The sequence below is a fragment of the Pangasianodon hypophthalmus genome, chromosome 24 (genome assembly GCF_027358585.1).
Source record: "Pangasianodon hypophthalmus isolate fPanHyp1 chromosome 24, fPanHyp1.pri, whole genome shotgun sequence".
Classification (NCBI taxonomy): Eukaryota; Metazoa; Chordata; class Actinopteri; order Siluriformes; family Pangasiidae; genus Pangasianodon; species Pangasianodon hypophthalmus.
In genome coordinates, this window is record NC_069733.1 from 3524942 (window position 1) to 3544562 (window position 19621).

The window sequence follows — 19621 nt, forward strand, 5'->3', positions numbered from 1 at the left end:
ATCATATGCTATGGCCTTCACACTCACCCCAGATCTCAACCCAAATCAACACTTATGTGAAATTTCTGAGCGCCCCAATAACTTACCAAGACACTATGTTGGTTTTTATTATTCATTTGTCATCTGGCTACAGAGATGCTTTGACAATATTGTAACGTAGCATTACTCAGAAGCATTGCTGTAGCCACAATACATGACAGTCAGAAGACCAAAATGGAACACACACACACACACACCCTTTAAATATCAAACTTATTAACAATATTATCTATATAGAAAAATGAACTAAAAGGACTTCACAATGCTAAAAACATTCTATCTTGAAGCTGAACCATGTGCTTTCTCAGCACAGTTTAGTGTTTAGTGTTTAAAAAAAAAAAAAAAACCTTTTTTAAACCTGTAGCTGTGATTTAAATGTGAGTTTTGCATGCGTCGATTTTCTCACATGGGAAAATTTCCTCATAAAACGACTGTTTACGCTGTGTTTTTTTTTGTTGTTTATTTTCATAATAGTGCAATAATTTGCATTGGAGTGGTTTAAAAAAAAAATCATTTCATGTTCGGAGGCGAAAAAAAAAGAGCAAAGGTCATTGCTCTGTTCTGCTGTGTTAGATTAATAGGTGTATTTAGTTCAAGAGAATTTCTGTAATGTTTAATATGTTCAAACATTCAGAGATGTCACTCCCTGCAGAGATCCTTCAACAACACCATACGCTTACTGTATGTTATCATCTTCATCCGTCCACATCATGCTGCAATCCATGATAAGCAGACAATATGACGTAATAATTCTTTAGATTCTCCGCTCATTTCTCCGTGTAGCTCTACTACAGATCTCCAGTTATATCTACAACTGAGAAATGTTTCCTCTTGTGTGTCAGACGATGCCATTGTGATGCCAATGGGGACAAATTTAGCCAAGATCATGATGCTGATTTATCTTCATGAAAGAGGAACCCTGTGGTTTTATTCCCGATCACAGCCTGTACTCAGTCTCACACACACATACCATTTAAATACCAAACCTTCACCCAGTCATTGCAAAGTCACGCTCCAGCATCTTGCCTGTGATGTTTCTGAGCCACTTGCATCCCTTTCCTAGTCTAGTTGATCTTGGCAGACTCGCCAAGCCTATGTTTGTTTACAATCCGCGTCAGTTCGCCATTCATGACAATACTTGTTTTACTTGTTCTCCTTCTCCGTCCATTTCCCTAGAGATCTATAGTAGCGACGCAAACAGCACTTTCTCTTTACTACAGATCTCCATGACTACACCATGACTGCACCACCCACCAGAGGTCATATTTCACGCACCAACATGCTACTATTATTTGGTTTTACATCATCATTTTTTGACAAAAAAGAAAAATGATTACTGCTTTTTAGTTTTTAACAACTAAACACCCCCAACATAACATTACACATAACGGACACACTTTGTTTCATTAAATAATATAATATTCTATTTTAAAAAAATAGAATTGTGTACGCACTTCCAAAACAGTATTGATAAATGATTGTACCAGAGCGCTGTTGAATTCTCGATTCTGATTGGTCAGAAGGTATTGATTCAGTTTCTATTACTGCAGATCTGACAATAAACCTTTTCCGTGTTGTAGAGTTAAAGATGTTTTCGATGGGTACAAAGCGGTGGAACAACTTTTCTTGCCACAGTCGTAAAATGATCCTAACCAGACATTCCGTACCAACGAAATAATCGTCATTGTTTTATGTCTAAATCTGTGAAGCATTTCTGATGCCAGAGGTAACAAATTTAGCCTGGTGTTCTAGGACATGATGTGAGAAAGGATTACGCTCTTAGAAACATTGTCAATTTTTTTTCTTTTGAGTCTGGAAGGAATATTTGCACCCACCTGGTACACTGTACACCACGATAAGAAATGGTGTAGCGTATACACTATAGCACGGTGTCGTAATCTACTGTAGATCATGGTGTAATGTTACAACCAGGGGAAAAAAAAAGATTTGTTTTGGTGCTATGTCTATTTCCCTGTGGAGTTTGGACCAACACGGACGTGAGGCTTCCGAAGAGATCTCCATGACCGCACAGCCCATGGGAGTTCATATCTCATGTACAAACACGTTAGTCTTATTTACTTTGCTGTTAAATTATCGCCTCTGATTGGTCAGAAATGTCAGAACAGTAGATCCGGCTGCAAGACAAATCACAGGTTTGTATTAATGCACTGATTCTTGTATGTTATGTTATGTTAAGTCTGTAAGGAAACATTTATATTAAATTTATGGAAGGAGTCTCCAGTGCCAGAGCTTAAGTCAATAAGTTTTTCCAACACAGGAAAGGAGGAAATGGTGAAAAGACGGCGGGCTTTTTTTTACACTTCTCCAATTTCTCGGTAACAGGACAAGCTATTTTTTTGGTACCTTATTAAGAGAATAAAAATGAATTAACCAACTTGTTTTGTGGGCGTTCCATAACAATGAGTGTAGCTATAAATGGATAAAAAGTATGATGCGTGTCTATGTTGCACTGAGACTATTAGTGACTACTGACAATTCCGGTAAATGCACTACATATTGACGGGGCACCAACGTTTTATCATTTTATCATACGTTTATAACGCATTTGCTTGTAATTAATTAATTAAAAAAGAGAATCATCATCATCACATGCACATGTATTTTCTCACACTGTTATCGGTATAGAAAAATGAACTAAAAGGACTTCACAAACCTAAAAACAGTCCATTCAATGCTGTAAACATTAAAAAAAACCTTTTTTAAACCATAGCTGTTATTTAAATGTGAGTTTTGCATGCGTCGATTTTCTCACATGGGAAAAGTTCCTCATAAAATGACTGTTTACGCTGTGTTTTTTTTTTGCCGTTTATTTTCATAATAGTGCAATAATTTGCATTGGAGTGGTTTAAAAAAAAAAGTCATTTCATGTTTGGAGGCGAAAAAAAAAAAGAGCAAAGGTCATTGCTCTGTTCTGCTGTGTTAGATTAATAGGTGTATTTAGTTCAAGAGAATTTCTGTAATGTTTAATATGTTCAAACATTCAGAGATGTCACTCCCTGCAGAGATCCTTCAACAACACCATACGCTTACTGTATGTTATCATCTTCATCCGTCCACATCATGCTGCAATCCATGATAAGCAGACAATATGACGTAATAATTCTTTAGATTCTCCGCTCATTTCTCCGTGTAGCTCTACTACAGATCTCCAGTTATATCTAGATCTGAGAAATGTTTCTTCTTGCGTGTCGGACGATGCCATTGTGATGCCAATGGGGACAAATTTAGCCAAGATCATGATGCTGATTTATCTTCACGAAAGAGGAAGTTAGAAAAAAAAAAAGAATAAAGAGTTATGAAAGATAACTCAAACCATTTTCCTCCGGCCCTGTGGTTTTATTCCTGATCACAAGTCAAGCTGTCATCCAGAGGAAAGGGCATGACTGTCAGGTGCCGTGATCATTATGGACAAGTGGATTTCCTATTTTGTAATTTTTTTCCTCAGTGCATTCATAACGGTTAAGGCATATTAACCTAGGCCACGAAAAAATGGTTCAGCGCCTTATTTTTATTTTGATGGAAGCAAAAATATTAAGACTAATTTTGCTATATGTAAGATAAAAAAAAAACATTGATTGAGTGACAGGTCTGTGTGTGGAAACGCCTTGTTGATGAGAGAAGTCAAAGGAAAATGGCCAGATTGGTTCAAGCTTCCAGGAAGGATATAGTAACTCATATAATCACTCTTTACAACCGTGGTGAGCAGAAAAGCATCTCAGAATGACAGGAGTGGAACCTGATGTGGTCTTCTGCTGTTGTAGCTCATCCACCTCAAGGTTTGATGTGTTGTGCGTTCTGAGATGCTTTTCTGCTCACCACGGATGTAAAGAGTGATTATTTGAGTTACTATAGACTTCCTGGCAGCTCAAACCAGTCTAGTCATTCTCCTCTGATCTCTGTCATCAACAAGGCGTTTCAGCCTGGAGATCCTCCACTCACAGGGAAACAGGCACAACAGAAATTTCCTGTCATCAGGAAATCGTAAGTTGAAGTCCTGACAATACCATCGTCATCGGCGACCAGGAACAAAGGGAGCAAAAGGGCGGACTGTTGTGTCTGGGTAGGGCGGGCGTACTCTTTCTCACCTGTCAACTGCAGTGACACTGGCCAGTCATGGGTGTCTGTGAGCTCACGTATGCGGAAGAGGGCAGATAGCGGTTAGCAATATCCTCGGAGTGTGTTGCGCTGCCCTGTGATGCAAACGTTATAGCCTCCGCAGTTGGTAGTTCTTGTAATGATGGGGAGATGGGGAGAGCCGTCAGGAGGGTGGGAAGTAGGTGACCAAACTGGGGAGAAAAATTGGGGGGTTGGGGGGTTAAAAAAGAAGAAGAAGAAGAAGAAGAAGAAGAATAGAACATATGTATATTAAAAAGAAATACAGTTTAAATCACAATAAGCATCCTTTCTATTCTTCTTCTTATTATTATTCTTATTATTATTCTTATTACTGGAGTATGCTGCAGTTCTGCATTAATAATTAAGTATATTTTTGTATAAACTGCAGGATATAGTATATTTCTGCATCCACATTCAACCAAATAAAATAAGAATCGTAATAAATTTCAATAAAAAACGTTAGTTTCACTCTTCTTAACCTCTCTCTCTCTCTCTCTCTCTTTACTTCATTTTTCTTCTCCTGAACTTAATCATCTGATGTGTGCATCTTTGATGCTGGCGATGTGAAGGGTGAAGCACGCGCCCGGGCTCCGGGGCGTCATTATCTCGCGCGTTCCCACAAGTTCACGGCGTATAAAAACGCAGCGCGTGAGGCGCTTGAAACCGTTCGAGCCCGTGTTCGCGATGAGCAGCGACGTCGTCGCGCGCGTTTACCGGGGCGCGTTCGCGCACTCCACCTGGGACTCGGCGCTGTGCGTGTTCCCCGACTACCTGCTGGGAGTGAGCGAGGAAGGCAAGGTGGGTCACTAAACAACTTATTAACAAATACTGAACACCGAGAAACAAACGCTACATTCAGATTTGTCAGGAGTGTTGATGTGGATTAAACCTTTTTAAGTGTTAAGTGTTAAGTGAACTTTTAGTGTTCAGCCGACAGGCACGGTGTAGAATGAACAGAATTAAAGAAACTACTATAGTCCTGGATTTACGGTATTAACTGTAGAATCATGTTAATATGTTCACTGAACGATACTGAATGTACAGTACTGACTAGACAGCACTTTAAATGCAAAAATGAACTCAACACTCCTCAACACTGCTCAGTACTGTTCTATACTGTTCTATACTGTTCTATACTGTTCTATACTGCTCAGTACTGTTCTATACTGTTCTATACTACTGAACACTGTTTAATACTGCTCAACACTGCTCAGTACTGTTCTATACTACTGAATACTGTTTAATACTGCTCAATACTGCTCAGTACTGATCTATACTACTGAATACTGTTCAATACTACTGAATACTGTTTAATACTGCTCAACACTGCTCAGTACTGTTCTATACTGTTCTATACTACTGAATACTGTTCTATACTACTGAATACTGTTTAATACTGCTCAACACTGCTCAGTACTGATCTATACTACTGAATACTGTTCAATACTACTGAATACTGTTTAATACTGCTCAATACTGTTCTATACTGTTCTATACTACTGAATACTGTTTAATACTGCTCAATACTGCTCAATACTGTTCTATACTACTGAATACTGTTTAATACTGCTCAACACTGCTCAGTACTGTTCTATACTACTGAATACTGCTCAACACTGCTCAGTACTGTTCTATACTACTGAATACTGTTTAATACTGCTCAACACTGCTCAGTACTGTTCTATACTACTGAATACTGCTCAACACTGCTCAGTACTGTTCAATACTACTGAATACTGTTTAATACTGCTCAATACTGTTCTATACTGTTCTATACTACTGAATACTGTTTAATACTGCTCAACACTGCTCAGTACTGTTCTATACTACTGAATACTGTTTAATACTGCTCAATACTGTTCTATACTACTGAATACTGTTTAATACTGCTCAATACTGTGAGCAATACTATTTGAAACTGCTCAATACTGCTCAATACTGCTCAGTACTTTTCGGTACTGTTCAATAATGCTCAAAACCACTCAATACTGTTCAGTACTGCTCAATACTGCTGAATACTGTTCAATACTACTGAATACTGTTTAATACTGCTCAAAACTGCTCAATACTGTGAGCAAAACTGTATTGCTGAATACTGCTCAGTACTGCTCAAAACTGCTGAATACTGTTCAGTACTGCTCAATACTGCTCAGTGTGTTCATGCAACATTATAAGAATTAACTCACCTGCAAGAGTGCAGATTTATTTGTTTGTTTGTTTGTTTGTTTGTTTGTTGAGTTGTATCAAATTCTCACCAGCTACTTATTGCATGACATCTTAATTATGTAGGACATGAAGGCTTTAATATAAACATCTGCAAAGATCATCTGTTTATTTTTAGCCAGCGAGCAGTGGATCATAACGGTAAGCATAGCTCAGAAAGCTGGGGTAGTGTTTGTGTTTGAAGAGGCAGCACATCCACGGCCAATCGCAACCAAAACAGAAACATTAACTGCTTGGCTTTGCGTACTGTTAGACTTTAGTGCAGCATTTTCATGGCTATGTCTCTGCTTCGGTCGTGATTTGCCGGGGATGTATTGCCACTTCAAGGGCTATAAAAACACTACCATGCCTCTGTGAACTATGCTTACCCTATTCACTCTTCTTCTCAGTCTTAACATACTGTACATATAGATGTAACCTGTCCTTTTCTTAGTTCTCGGGTGTTTTATCTTGTTAAACATAGTTGTCGTGATTCATAAAAAAAAAAAATCATAGGTTTATAGGTTTATAGTCATTTCATAAGCAATCTAATCCAATCTAAAGCACTCTGGGATTTTGAACTTACAATGAAAAGTGCTATATAAATAAAGATTCTTAAAAAAATCATCTTTGCAGTTCTATTAAGATATATCTTTAAGATATAAGATATTTTTTTATCCAACCCAAACCAGAACTAGAGCAAAAACTGAAGCTGTGGCATGAGAATGAGTTTTTGGAGGAAGATCAGGAAGACCTTGGCGAAGAGCAGGATGTGTTCTTAAAAAATTCAGTGTAATATTGGCACAGATGATCCTGATTCAGCGATTACGACACTGCCCCTAGCCGCAGACACTTATGCGATCGTCATTGTGGGAAGGCTTCCCACAAATTTCTTCTTAACCTACCTAATGACACAAAGAAACATCAGACACAACATGCAAAAAAGCCTAATTAAGACAGCTACTCTGCTTTCCTAGGAAATACCAAAGCTAGTTCAATGAATGGTGGGTGTGTGTAGCCGTGTCTCAGTCTCATTGTGCAAGAGTACAATGTTGCTTCATGGTTTTATTAATGTCTACACTTTTGTGTCTTTATACTGTATGTTTAATGTCTGTAATTATTTTTAAATGCTGTTTGCTCCCAGATCGTCTTTTTCGAGGAAGGGCAGAATGTGGAAAGTCTCTCGCAGGAATGGGGCTTTGAAATCTCAGATATTGAACAGCTCGAGCCTCAGTGAGTAACTTCCCAAAACCTGACACTACAAAAATGATCTGAGAGAAGAACTTTTCAGTATTTAAGTATTTCTCAGCTTATTATTAATGAAACCTCTGGTAAGGCAGTAAGCATTAGGCACTTTAGTGTTGTGTCGTTTTGGATCATTCACTTTATCAGAACCACAACGTCTAATTCCAGCTCAGTATTGATCCTGGAGTAATCTGCTCTCACACTGTCTTTAAGTCTCTAACATGTACAGAATGACAAATGGATATATTGACAAATGGACAACACATTTGACCTTGTTATTGGCCTTGATAATGTGTGATCGATGATGTTCATGCTCCTCTGCAGTGAGTTTTTCATGCCAGGAATGGTGGACACACACATTCATGCCTCTCAGTACGCTTACTCAGGCACACACCTGGACTTGCCGCTCTTGGATTGGCTCAATACATACACATTCCCTGTGGAGTCGCGCTATGAGGACCTGGACTTCGCCAAGGACGTCTATACCAAAGTTGTGGTGAGTCACAACAGCATGATTGGTTAAATAAGGAATAAATTACTATGGTATGTGCCTTTATAGGAAAATAATCAGTGATGCGGTGGTGTGAAAATAATGAACTTGTGCTATCAAGTTCATTATTTTCCTATATTTGCAATTCCTTAGCAATTCGCCAATGATTACGTGGTTATTAATGAATGAAACATCATACTCATTATCCCTTTATAGTTACATTTAATGTTGTGGAACAAGGCCATGATACAAGTTCCTGTTATCCCTTACATTATACCAGTCTTTATAGAAACAGTTATTCCCTCACTACCCTGTCCTTTTTCCTTCTCTTGAAGTTAATAAGACAAAAAAAATGCAGCTTGTCATGTTACCAAGAAACCGCAAAACCCTTACAAAGTGCTGACACTGGAGACTCCTTCCAAAAATGCTACATAAACATCTCCGATAAGAAGTTCGACTATATCAACAATTACACACAAACCTTTAAATCTGATGTGGAGCATCCACAATACAAGTCCCTGTGTAAGCTGTTACTATAGAAACGATAACATATTAAAATGAGCACGTTAAAATTAATTTGTCTTGCAGTGCTTAATTAACTTGCCTTGCAGCCAGAACAACTGTCAGACTTACACACACTTGTATAGAGAAGGTCATTTTTATGTATTTATTTATTTCAAACTAAGGGGTGTTGCAGTCATTAATTAGTAGCCTCATAGTCAATTACTGACAAAAGTCCTCCTTAAAATTTCTGTTCTAAACTCAAGCATAAACTGAGATTGCTAATATTTGACTAATTTGGCTGTATGTTTGTTAGATGTTAACTTATCCTTCATGATTGGTGACTGTTTATCTACGTATTGCAGATCCTAGATGAATTTAGGTGTATTACAGACCTGCATTTTATATATACATATATAGGATGTGTGTATTGAGCTCATAAAACACACCTCAAATCTGAAAATTCTTTGATCAAGCGTGTTTTTCTGTTTTAATTGTGTGTTATTCTCATTGGTTGCAGAAAAGAACACTATGCAATGGCACCACAACTGCATGCTATTTTGCGACTATACACACAGAAGCCTCGCTGCTGCTTGGGCAAATTGCAGGTAGCTCCAGTATACACACACATTATGACCTTTCAACCTTTGGAGTTTGCCTGTTGGATAATTGTGCAAGACAACACCGAGCTAGTGAATTGCACTTCTGTCCAGATGTTATGAAGGAAACAACCACTGATTTTTGGTTTTGCAGACAGCTAATGATTTGTGTTACTATTAAAATGAATCTCACTCACTACAGATAAACCTTTAAAACACTGGGTCTCGTTTATCATTTTTCAGCAATATTTAACATCACCCTGTAATAATGACTATATTAATCCTGTGTAGAAGTAGTGGAGATGACAAAATTCCCAGAATGCAATGCAGCTACATAAGTTTCGCTGACTGAGACTCAGAGACTCAGCTTGGCTAAGATATTAGCATGTAAGTTGAAGCTTTGGAAGCTGATCTGTTTGAGCAGAGTGTATAGATGAGATGGTGAGAGAGCTGGACAGATTAAAGGAATAAAGCACTGCTGCACTGCTCTCCTTATGTAGAGAGAAAGCAAAGAAGCAAGTGGTAACACTGCACCACTATCAGCAGGTCATCGAACGACATCATGGCTAGAAAATCGTTAACCAATTAGTTAACGGCAGAAGAAAGCCAGGAACTACCAATTAGCATGAAGCCAACTGTGACTTCAAATAGCTTCAAATCATTATTGCCAAAGTTAACATTCTGGATCTGAAACGTGATCTAATGGCTTTTTTTTTTTTTTGTGCTTTCCTGCAGATGACTTCGGGCAGAGGGCTTTCATAGGGAAGGTGTGCATGGACCGCAACAGCATGGTGCCAGACTATAAAGAACTAACAGAGGAATGCAAAGATGAGACAGATCGGTAAATTGTATTCAGAGGATAGCTATGATTTGCTGTTTAGGCCATTATCCAATCCATATCTCTCCATAAATAAACATAGCAAATGCTCTGACATTCTCTCACATAGAGAGGAAATGTTCTGTCATGTGAAGGTGAGAGGGAACACTCATAAATTTGCATTTAATCTGAATCTGAATCAGGTTCAAATAATGGCCTAAACAATACACTTAATGGTTATCAGAGCTATAACATGTCTACTACGTGTTCATGAATATCTTTCTAATTGTTTCGAAAAAAATCTTTCTTTTTTTTTTCTTTAACAGTTTTATCCATGAACTACTCAAGAAAAAGGTAAAGTGCCCGGGTTACTCTTACAAATCAATAATTACACAATAATGGAACCATAAGAATGACATAAGGAGCAATAAACCTGCACCAGATACAGTAATCAGCTGTTGTTGAGCTGCTTCCTGCTTCTGAATGACCAACCACTTTTTTGTTTTTTTCACATGCAATCAGAAGCTCTTCAGTTTTCGGTGCCTCCACAGTAAAAGATTAGACTCAGTAAAAGATTAAATTCTATTGACAGACACTGCACTTTATTCCCCTGAGCTTAAGTCACATGACGTGCATATTATGTAACCTTACATAATATCTAATCTCCATGACAGAATGTTGGGTATCTGTTCACAGCGCACTGCCAATGTCATTATCATTTCCATGAGCGCTAGCAAAACACACTCAGTCATTGAAAGACTGAAGCACACATTTACTACAGACGGATGACAAATTAAAGGAAAATCTGGAGAAAAATAACAGTCAGGTGATACTATTCATTATCTAGCCAACGTAATTTATTCCAAAAAGTGGTAGCTAACGTAATGCAATTACATTAAAAAAATAATTGCTATTAAGCTTTTCAACTTTAACTGAAACGAAACTGCTACGTTCACACTCGCACACACAAACTGGATCATTTTGCTCTGCTCAAACTCATGCTGTGAGAAACACAGCATATAAAAAGTGCACAGGTGTGCTCTTATTCCTACAATTACCCACTCCTTCTCCAAGACTCCGCCCTCCGTTCCCAAGTGGCGCTTGACCACGCCTATGCAGCATGTAGAAATGCTGAGCACGCCCAGTTGAAGTTGACTTTGAAAGAGAGTTCTCTATTTAAGCAGGAGCTTCAGGCTGTGTTTCAATAAGAACAGTGATCTGTATTTAGACCTATGAGAAAGACATTAAATAGGGTTGGGAAATGTGGTGACATTGCATAGACAAGATGCACGTTTGAGATGTCCATGGTGCAAAACCCACAGAGATGTGAGAAAAATCCAATAATACTTATTGTGTGTGTGTGTCAGTATGCACTTGTAAAGCCCGTGGTGACGCCGCGATTTGCCATCTCATGTTCCTCCACCCTGCTCAGCAACCTGGGAAAGATTGCCAAGAACAATGACCTCCACATACAGGTACGCCTCTTAATACCCATGCAAACACATGCAATGCTTTTGTCTGGAATTAACATGGCGTGTTCAAGGCATGTACACATGGGATAGAAAATAATTGCTAGGTCTCAACAAATTGAGCAATATTTTGCCAGTCTTCACTTCTCGTCTCCAATGTACACGGCACAAATTTATGTATATACCCCAGACCCCCAAACACTAAAAATGATTTGTTGGGATTGACCATAACCTAAACAGTTTAAAGAAAAATCCCCCTGGACAACTTGCATTTTAATCTTTATAATTAACATGTGATCTTCAATGGCATTCAGTGGTGTCCTGCATTACCCACAATGCCATTCAACTACCTGCTGGTAGTGGTACCAGTGGGATTTAGCCAGGACAACAGGGTGGCTAGCATTCGCAATGACACTAGCTTCATGCCGATGAATTGTGCAGTTTGTTTCGGTACTAGGCAGCTTTTTCCCCAATTCACTGTGAGACTGAGTGCCATAATGTGTGTGAGGAGGGTGTGTGTGTCCCGGGTAACCACAGGCAAACCCACGGAGGTGAACCGGTCTTGTGGCTGCATGGCAGAAAGAACATCCATCAGCCTGAACATATGGGACAGAAGGGTTTTATCTCTCTCAATCCAGAATCAGATGAAACCCACTGTCCTTCTTATGAATTAGAAAAGTAGAACCTTTTGTTCTGAACAGTGGGGTCTATATATTCAGTTGTGTTTTTGTCCAAGAAGGAACAAACTACTTCTTGGAACGACTCGGCAGGGTTGGAAATCGATGAGGCCCCGAGCCCTGAAAGGTCAGTCAGTTTGTACTCCTGTGACATTGTTGTCAGGAACCACTGGTCCGATATAGTAGTCACAGCCCAGCGTGCAATACATTTGGCTCTAAAAATGTCCTTAAGCACCCCTGTCCCTCATGGATGAGGTCTGTGGCACTCTTTGGCTGTGGGAATGGGGGCTTTCTCTGTAGGCCAAGTACCAGATTGGCAGATGGAGGAGCCAGAGCCGGCTCCCGGGCTATACTGAAGAGTGTGAGTTTCCTCTGTGTGTGGTTTCAGCTCCAAGATTAGTGATCGCAGACCCTAGGTCATCTACATGTTTTGAGTCATAAGCCCAATACTCTTCAGGTGGCAGGGGATGTGGAAACTGAATCACTGACCAAGTAAAAAAAAAAAAAAATGCACTGTGTATAATTCATCATTATGAACGCATCAGTGAAGTATTATTATATGCTTATTTGTGGACCTTGGAGTAAACTGTTACCCATAATCATGTCAATTATTTGTAAAAGGTTCAAATATTTAGACTGTGTACAGTAGTTTCTTGCTCAGGTATGGAATATAGAATACAGTAGAGCCTTTGTTTTGATGGATACCAGGTTGCTAAGTCATTCACGTGTGATTCATCGTGGGTGTCTTCCTTTTTGTATGCTGCTTCCGTATTCAGCGCAACTGGCTTACCCACTGTGGTTTACAATCGATGTGCTGACATAAATCACCAAGACATAACTGATGCCACAAAAAAATGCTTTAACATTAGGAGTAGTAAAACCTGCTGGGGAACATTTATGTGTGACATTTGGGAGACTTAAAAAACATACAAACAGCTCAAGATGCAGGGATACAAAGTATGTGAATCTGTATACTTTCATCACCTGAAAGACTCGAGACTAATCCTGGTTTGTGAAAGTGCTAGAGTGCTCTGTCTGGTAACAAAAAAAAAAAAAAAAATGTTGTTTCAAATAAGACAGAACACAAAAGACATTCAATGCAAAAGTAAATGCAGTGAAGGATAAAGTATTATCCGAAATAACATTTAGATAACATTTTAATTAACATTTAAAATAAAGTGTATATAATATACTTGATCAATAACTAATTTATAGTATTAGGACAAGATGTTCAGTCTTTTTTTCCAACATTCATCTGTCTAGTATCGGTAGCCTCAGATTCCTGTTCTTGGCTGGCAGGAGTGGAACCTGATGTGTTCTTCTGCTTTTGTAGCCCATCTGCCTCAATATTCAACGCACCTTTCTGCTAACCGTGGTTGTAAAGAGTCGTTACTTGAGTTACTGTAGCCTTCCTGTCAGCTCGACCCAGTCTGGTTATTCTTCTCTGACCTCTCTCATCAACAAGACATTTCTACCCAAAGAACTGTCGCACACTTGATGATTTTTGTGTTTCGCATCATTCTGTGCATGAAAACCCCAGGAGATCTGCAGTTTCTGAAATACTTAGACCAGTCCATCTAGTCTGAATTTACTTTATATGTTATTTGTCTCTTTACTCTATCATATTTGAATCCGCTTTTTAACCGTGTTTTTGGTAAACGTTATCATTTTGCACCTCTGCATTTCCAGAGCCACATCAGCGAGAACAAAGCGGAGGTGCAGTTCGTGAAAGAGCTCTTTCCAGACTGCACATCCTACACAGAAGTCTATGTGAAGCACGGCCTGCTCACAGACAAGGTGAGATGTCACAAAACTGGAGATTATTTCGATTTGAACAGCCTTTGCGGTATATCAGTATCATCAGTAAAGGTATGTAAAGATATGAGATGCTAAGTTCCTTCCAAAATGTCCCTCATTTTTTAACTTATTTTCTCATCACAGTGTATATAATCGCAAACTACAACACTGTCTCACAGTGACATGTAGTAAAGAAACAATATGATCATGTGATTTATAATTATTCATGAAAATTGCAGCTAACAGCATGTTGAACTGGAGGGTGTTGACAAGTCGCTACCGGTCAAAGCTGCAATGCAACATTTAAATATGGGTGTGATACAATTTTCTGTCAACACACTTCCCAAGGCATTTGTCAGCTTTGTTTGTATGGGTTGCAATGACATTACAACACCAACTGCAGTTTCTGAGGATATGGATTGGAATTTATATTGTATTGTTTGGCTGAAACCAATGCACAAGGCCATCTGAATTTACAGAAATTGGCATTAGCTCTGAGTTAGCGATCAAAGAGCGCAGGCTAAGACATTATAGATAACATAAGGCTGGTATACACTCCAGATGAGGCTTCATTCAGACACACATTACACAGTTTGGCAATTTAGTGTCGCTAGTCCACCTATCGGCATGTTATTGGGAGTGGGAAGAAACCAGAGATCCTGGAGGAAACCCAGGCAGACACAGGCAGAAATATGAAACTCCAAGATCTAGAGTCTTAAGTCTGAATGCTGTTCTATATATTGTTAACTTTAGAAACATGAACAAGCAGCAGTGGAATTGACATTTTCTGTTGCCATCTGGGAGAGGTTTTGGATTATGTGGTGTGTAATCAGTACCATGAGTTGCCATTTGTTTGTATAGCCACCAAGTGTTACACATAATGCTGGATACTGTAAATGAAAAAAGTTGATGCACCTAAAACCCTTTCCTAAATTTATATATATGCAAATATAAATAAAAATGATTAGTAAAATTATGTACTGGGAAGTTTATAGACATGAATTTAACATTTCGGTAGAGATGCGATGATGAACATAACAGTGATGATTGACAGACGGTGATGGCTCATGGTTGCTACCTGACTGACGAAGAGCTGAAGATCTTCCATGAAAGAGGAGCAGCAGTCTCTCACTGCCCCAACAGCAACATCTCGTAAGTGATGCTGGCTAAAGACATTCAAAATCAGTTTTTCGCAACTCCACACTTTTCGTGTTGTCATACATTTCCTCTGTTTATTTTATTATTTCAGTAATTTCAAGGTAATTTCAAAAGAATAGCTAAGAGACAGGTTTATTTCAGCTTTTATTTACTGTATCAGATTTTCAGTGGGTCAAAAGGTGCATACAGTTTGTTAGTGGTCGTGACATAAAACCAAACTCTGTACCGAGCTTTGTACCAAACTCTTGCGTGGTGGCCTTCCACAAGCTTCTCACAATACTGTGCCAGAATTTTTGTTTATTCTTCCTCATAGAACTGCCTCCTCTCTCAGACACAGTTTTTCAGTTCAGTCCACCAATTTTTTGTGGGATCAGGTCAGGGCTTTGGGATGGCCATGCCAATACTACCACGTTGTTGTCTTTAAGTCATTTTGTTACAACTTTGGAGGTACGCATGAGATCGTTGTCCTGCTGGAAGACCGAGTTGTGACCCAGTTTGAACTCTCTGGCTGATGTCTCAAGGTGTTGCTTCAGTATTTCTAGATAATCCTCCTTCCTCATGATGCCATATTTTCTAAAGTGCACTAGGCCTTTTTTCCAGCAAAACACCCCTATAACATGGTGCTGCCATCCCCATGCTTCACAGTTGGGATGATGTTTTTTTGGTTTAAAACCATTTTTCCTCCATACATAGCGCCTCATTTGACAAGCACCAGCTAATCAGAAGCTTCTAAAAGTCATTATATCGATTTCTAGAATCTCCTAGACTGTTTAAACAGACAGTCAACTTCGTGCGTGTAAACTTTTGAACAACTGGAATTCTGATATAGTGAATCGAAGCTGTCTCTAATTGATTGTTTTAAAATGACCTCTGATGTGAACTAAGCGGATGCCTTAAGTAACACGCTAAAAGAAATGTATGGTAACATGAAATGAAGCTGTAAAGCATTGAGTTTGAACATCTTTAGCCATCTTATGTAAACTTTTTAAGTCTCAAATGTAATAGCAATTATACAGCCTCATGTTGCACATTGCTTCATGACAAGAATTCAGGGGGGTTATTGAATTTTTTTTTGATACATCACTAGGAGGGCACGGTGGCTTAGTGGTTAGCACATTTGCCTCGATTCCTGCCTCCTGCCTCCTTTCATGTTCTCCCCATGTATTAGGGGTTTTCTCCGGGTACTCCGGTTTCCTCCCCTAGTCCAAAGATATGCATTGTAGGCTGATTGGCATCTCTAAATTGTCTGTAGTGAGTGAATGGGTGTGTGCGATGAATGTGCCCTGTGATGAGTTGGCACCCTGTGGTGGGTTGGCACCTTGTGCCCTGAGTCCCCTGGGATAGGCTCCAGGCTCCCCGTGACCCTGTGTAGGATAAGTGGTACAGAAAATGGATGGATGGACATTCGTCACTAGTTGTGTTGAATATCTGCGATGCACTGTGATTATTTTAGTGATTATATGGTAAAGATTAACATTGCATCTCTAGTTGATTTTTGAATATGCTTAATATGACACTTTAAGCACTGACCATTTCCTCTCTGTCTCTCTCGCTCTCTCTCACTCACTTTAGCTTGATCAGTGGCATGCTTAACGTTAGGAACGTTCTAAACCACAAAGTCAAGTTGGGCTTGGGCACAGGTGAGCCCTGACAGTTTTGCTAGCCATTGACTTACTGTAAGTAAAACCTGAAATGATTTAGGAATTTCAAGAAGGCTTAAAACTTTGACATTTTGTTGATCTCCATGAGAAAAGATTGTTAAAGGAGGTTTTGTTTAGCTGTAGACATGTTTAGATGTAGACACAGAAATTAATATAAAATTAATATTAAACATAACATTCCTATCACAAATCTGTAACCAACAGGGCAAAGGGTATTATAATCTTGAAGATGTTTCCTCACTCATCCGGGAGTTTAAATGGGATGAAAGACAAAAGATCATACTACAAGTCCAGCTGTCAGACTTACTAAGTCTAGACCTGGACAAATGAAAAGCCTTCAGCGACATATTCTGACATTTCATCTTTCGTGCAGATGTAGCGGGCGGCTACTCCTCATCCATGCTGGATGCTATTCGCAGAGCTGTGGACACATCTAAAGCCTTGTGCATGCAGGATGCCCATCTTCAGCCCCTCAGCTATAAGGAAGCCTTCCGTTTGGCTACGCTGGGAGGCAGTGAGGGTACACAAATTCTTTTAAATAAACTGAACTCCAGTGAGGATGTCATAGGAATTACATTAAACAGTAACTTTAACCACCCATTTTCAGGTTTCAGTACAATAACCTGCACACACAAAACACAAATTGTGATTTTGCAAATCCAGTCTAATTATGTGCAAAGCAAACATTACCACAGGTTTGTTTGCTTTCTGCATTACTGTTTTCATAGAAAATTAGGAACTGGAATCGATTGAATCTGTAATAAATGTTAAACAAGAGTAAGTACAGTATTTTACAGACATGATTTTCCAACTGTAATTGCTGGATCTTATTTATGCAGTGCTCTCCTTGGATGATCGCACTGGAAACTTTGAGGTGGGAAAGGACTTTGATGCCCTGCGTGTGAACATATGCGTTCCTGGAAGCCCGATTGATTTGTTTCCTGGAGATGAGCCTGAGGTTTGACCTGCTCTGACATAAACACTGCTTTGACCAGTTTTCTTTATACATGTTACATGTTCTGGCTTTATAAATGTGGTGTATAAACATTATCAAAGCTTACTAATGTGTAGAGAAAATATTGTGCTTTCAAAATGTTAGAACAGGATCAGAGTATTTGTTTTGTATACTACAAAAAATACTATACAACTTTATTTGCTTATGTTAAACCAAACAGCATTTACAGAATTTAGCAGATGACCTTATCCATAGCGACTTACAGAAATGTTGTAGATAGAGATAGATGCTCATGAAAATTATCTATAAAAACTTTAAACTATGTTATTTGGGTTTTACACCACAGCGCTGTTGATTTCTTGAATGTGATTGGTCCGAAGGTGTTGATAAATGGCAGATGGATGGTGAACGCTCCACATAAACATGTTTTAAAAACATGCAGAAATGGTAGATATGGTGAAGTTTTCTCTGAGGAGACGTTCATGCAACATTTTTGGAAAGAAGTGTCAGCACCTTGTAACGCTTAGAGATAAAGCTTTAAGTTTTCCAAAATGGGAAAATCTTGACAAGCCGATCAGCTGCTTTTTGTAATGAGGTCATGGATGTACAACTGTTTCTAGCTGCTACAACTTAAGTGACAGCAGGAACTAACTTGTGGACATTCCTGACGTTAACTCCAACTATAAACGCGTATAAAACCTGACGTGTCTTTCTCTAATAAATAAAAAATTGTAATCATTTGCAAATTGCTATAAGAATAAACACATTAAAATGTGCTGTTACAGAAAAATAATCAACTTCAGGGTGGTAACAGTATTTCTGCTTAATCATATCACATCTTGTTGATTATTTTCCTATAATGGCATGCCACATTGTGCCTTATATTATGATTCACACAATTTAGGTAGAGAGAGCAGGAAAAACCAGGCCCACACTCGAGAAGTACAACTAGAGTAAATATGTGGTTGTTAGAGTGATAAATGGAACAGCTGCTTCTCTGCAACTAATGGGATCATTTTTGTTGTGCTTGTTTTTAGGTTATTTTGGAGAAATTTCTAAATCTGGGTAAGACATTTAGTCTTGTATATTATCTTGTATATTATATTTACTTAATAAGTGTATTTTATAAACAATTTAACTGACTCATGTAAAAATAACTGAGTCAACAATTAAAGCCTAATCTAATTACGTGATAATATTATAGATCCAAACATTATCAGAGATACTACATTTATTGCTAGATGCATTTTTGAATAATTAATGCCAAACTATGAGTCAAGGCTATTGGTTCCATTAGTTGTTTTGTAAGATGCATTCACATATTTAAGTTTTGATGAGTTTACAGTTTGATTTCGCATGCTAAACTCTCCTGTGTGTCTACATGTTGATGTTACAGGGGATGATCGGAACATTGTCGAGGTCTACGTGGCCGGTAAACAAGTGGTGCCTTTCCCTGACTTTTAGTAATTTTTCTAGAACCTTCCTCAAACCAGATCACCGCCAACCATGAGATGTTAAAGTGGTGCACACATCTTGTGATTTTTTATTTATGGGTAGTTTTTTTTTTTAACTGTACTCACTGCTCATAAGAAATAAAAGTAACATTTTACTGTGTTTTCTATTTTGTCTCAGTAATTTGGCACTAAAAGTAAAAGGCAGTGCGCAAACAATGAAGCACTGTCATATACAACCAACTTAAGGATGAATGATCAATAAGTCAGTCCCATTTGACTCAGCACTCACTGCACTCACTGTAGGGTATAAACTCCTATTCCAAATATGTCCACAACAAAAACCGAAGCTTAAACTACAAAATAGTCAGCAATGGCTTGCTTTATGAATTCTGTAAAATCCACACACACATTTCATCCTCT

At 38.6% G+C, this 19621-nt stretch overlaps 1 protein-coding gene across 1 annotated transcript; it reads left to right on the forward strand.

Annotated features, from left to right (window-relative positions):
* The first annotated feature begins 4762 nt into the window (after positions 1–4762).
* Positions 4763–19335, forward strand: gda (guanine deaminase). The gene is made up of 14 exons (XM_026939707.3): positions 4763–4974; positions 7523–7611; positions 7948–8119; positions 9135–9222; positions 9949–10054; positions 10357–10384; positions 11398–11505; positions 13866–13973; positions 15028–15125; positions 16704–16771; positions 17166–17312; positions 17632–17750; positions 18785–18812; positions 19144–19335. Exons 1-14 carry the CDS (start codon positions 4861–4863, stop codon positions 19209–19211), a joined length of 1341 nt encoding a protein of 446 aa, XP_026795508.3. The 5' UTR covers positions 4763–4860; the 3' UTR covers positions 19212–19335.
* Positions 19336–19621: the final 286 nt, after the last annotated feature.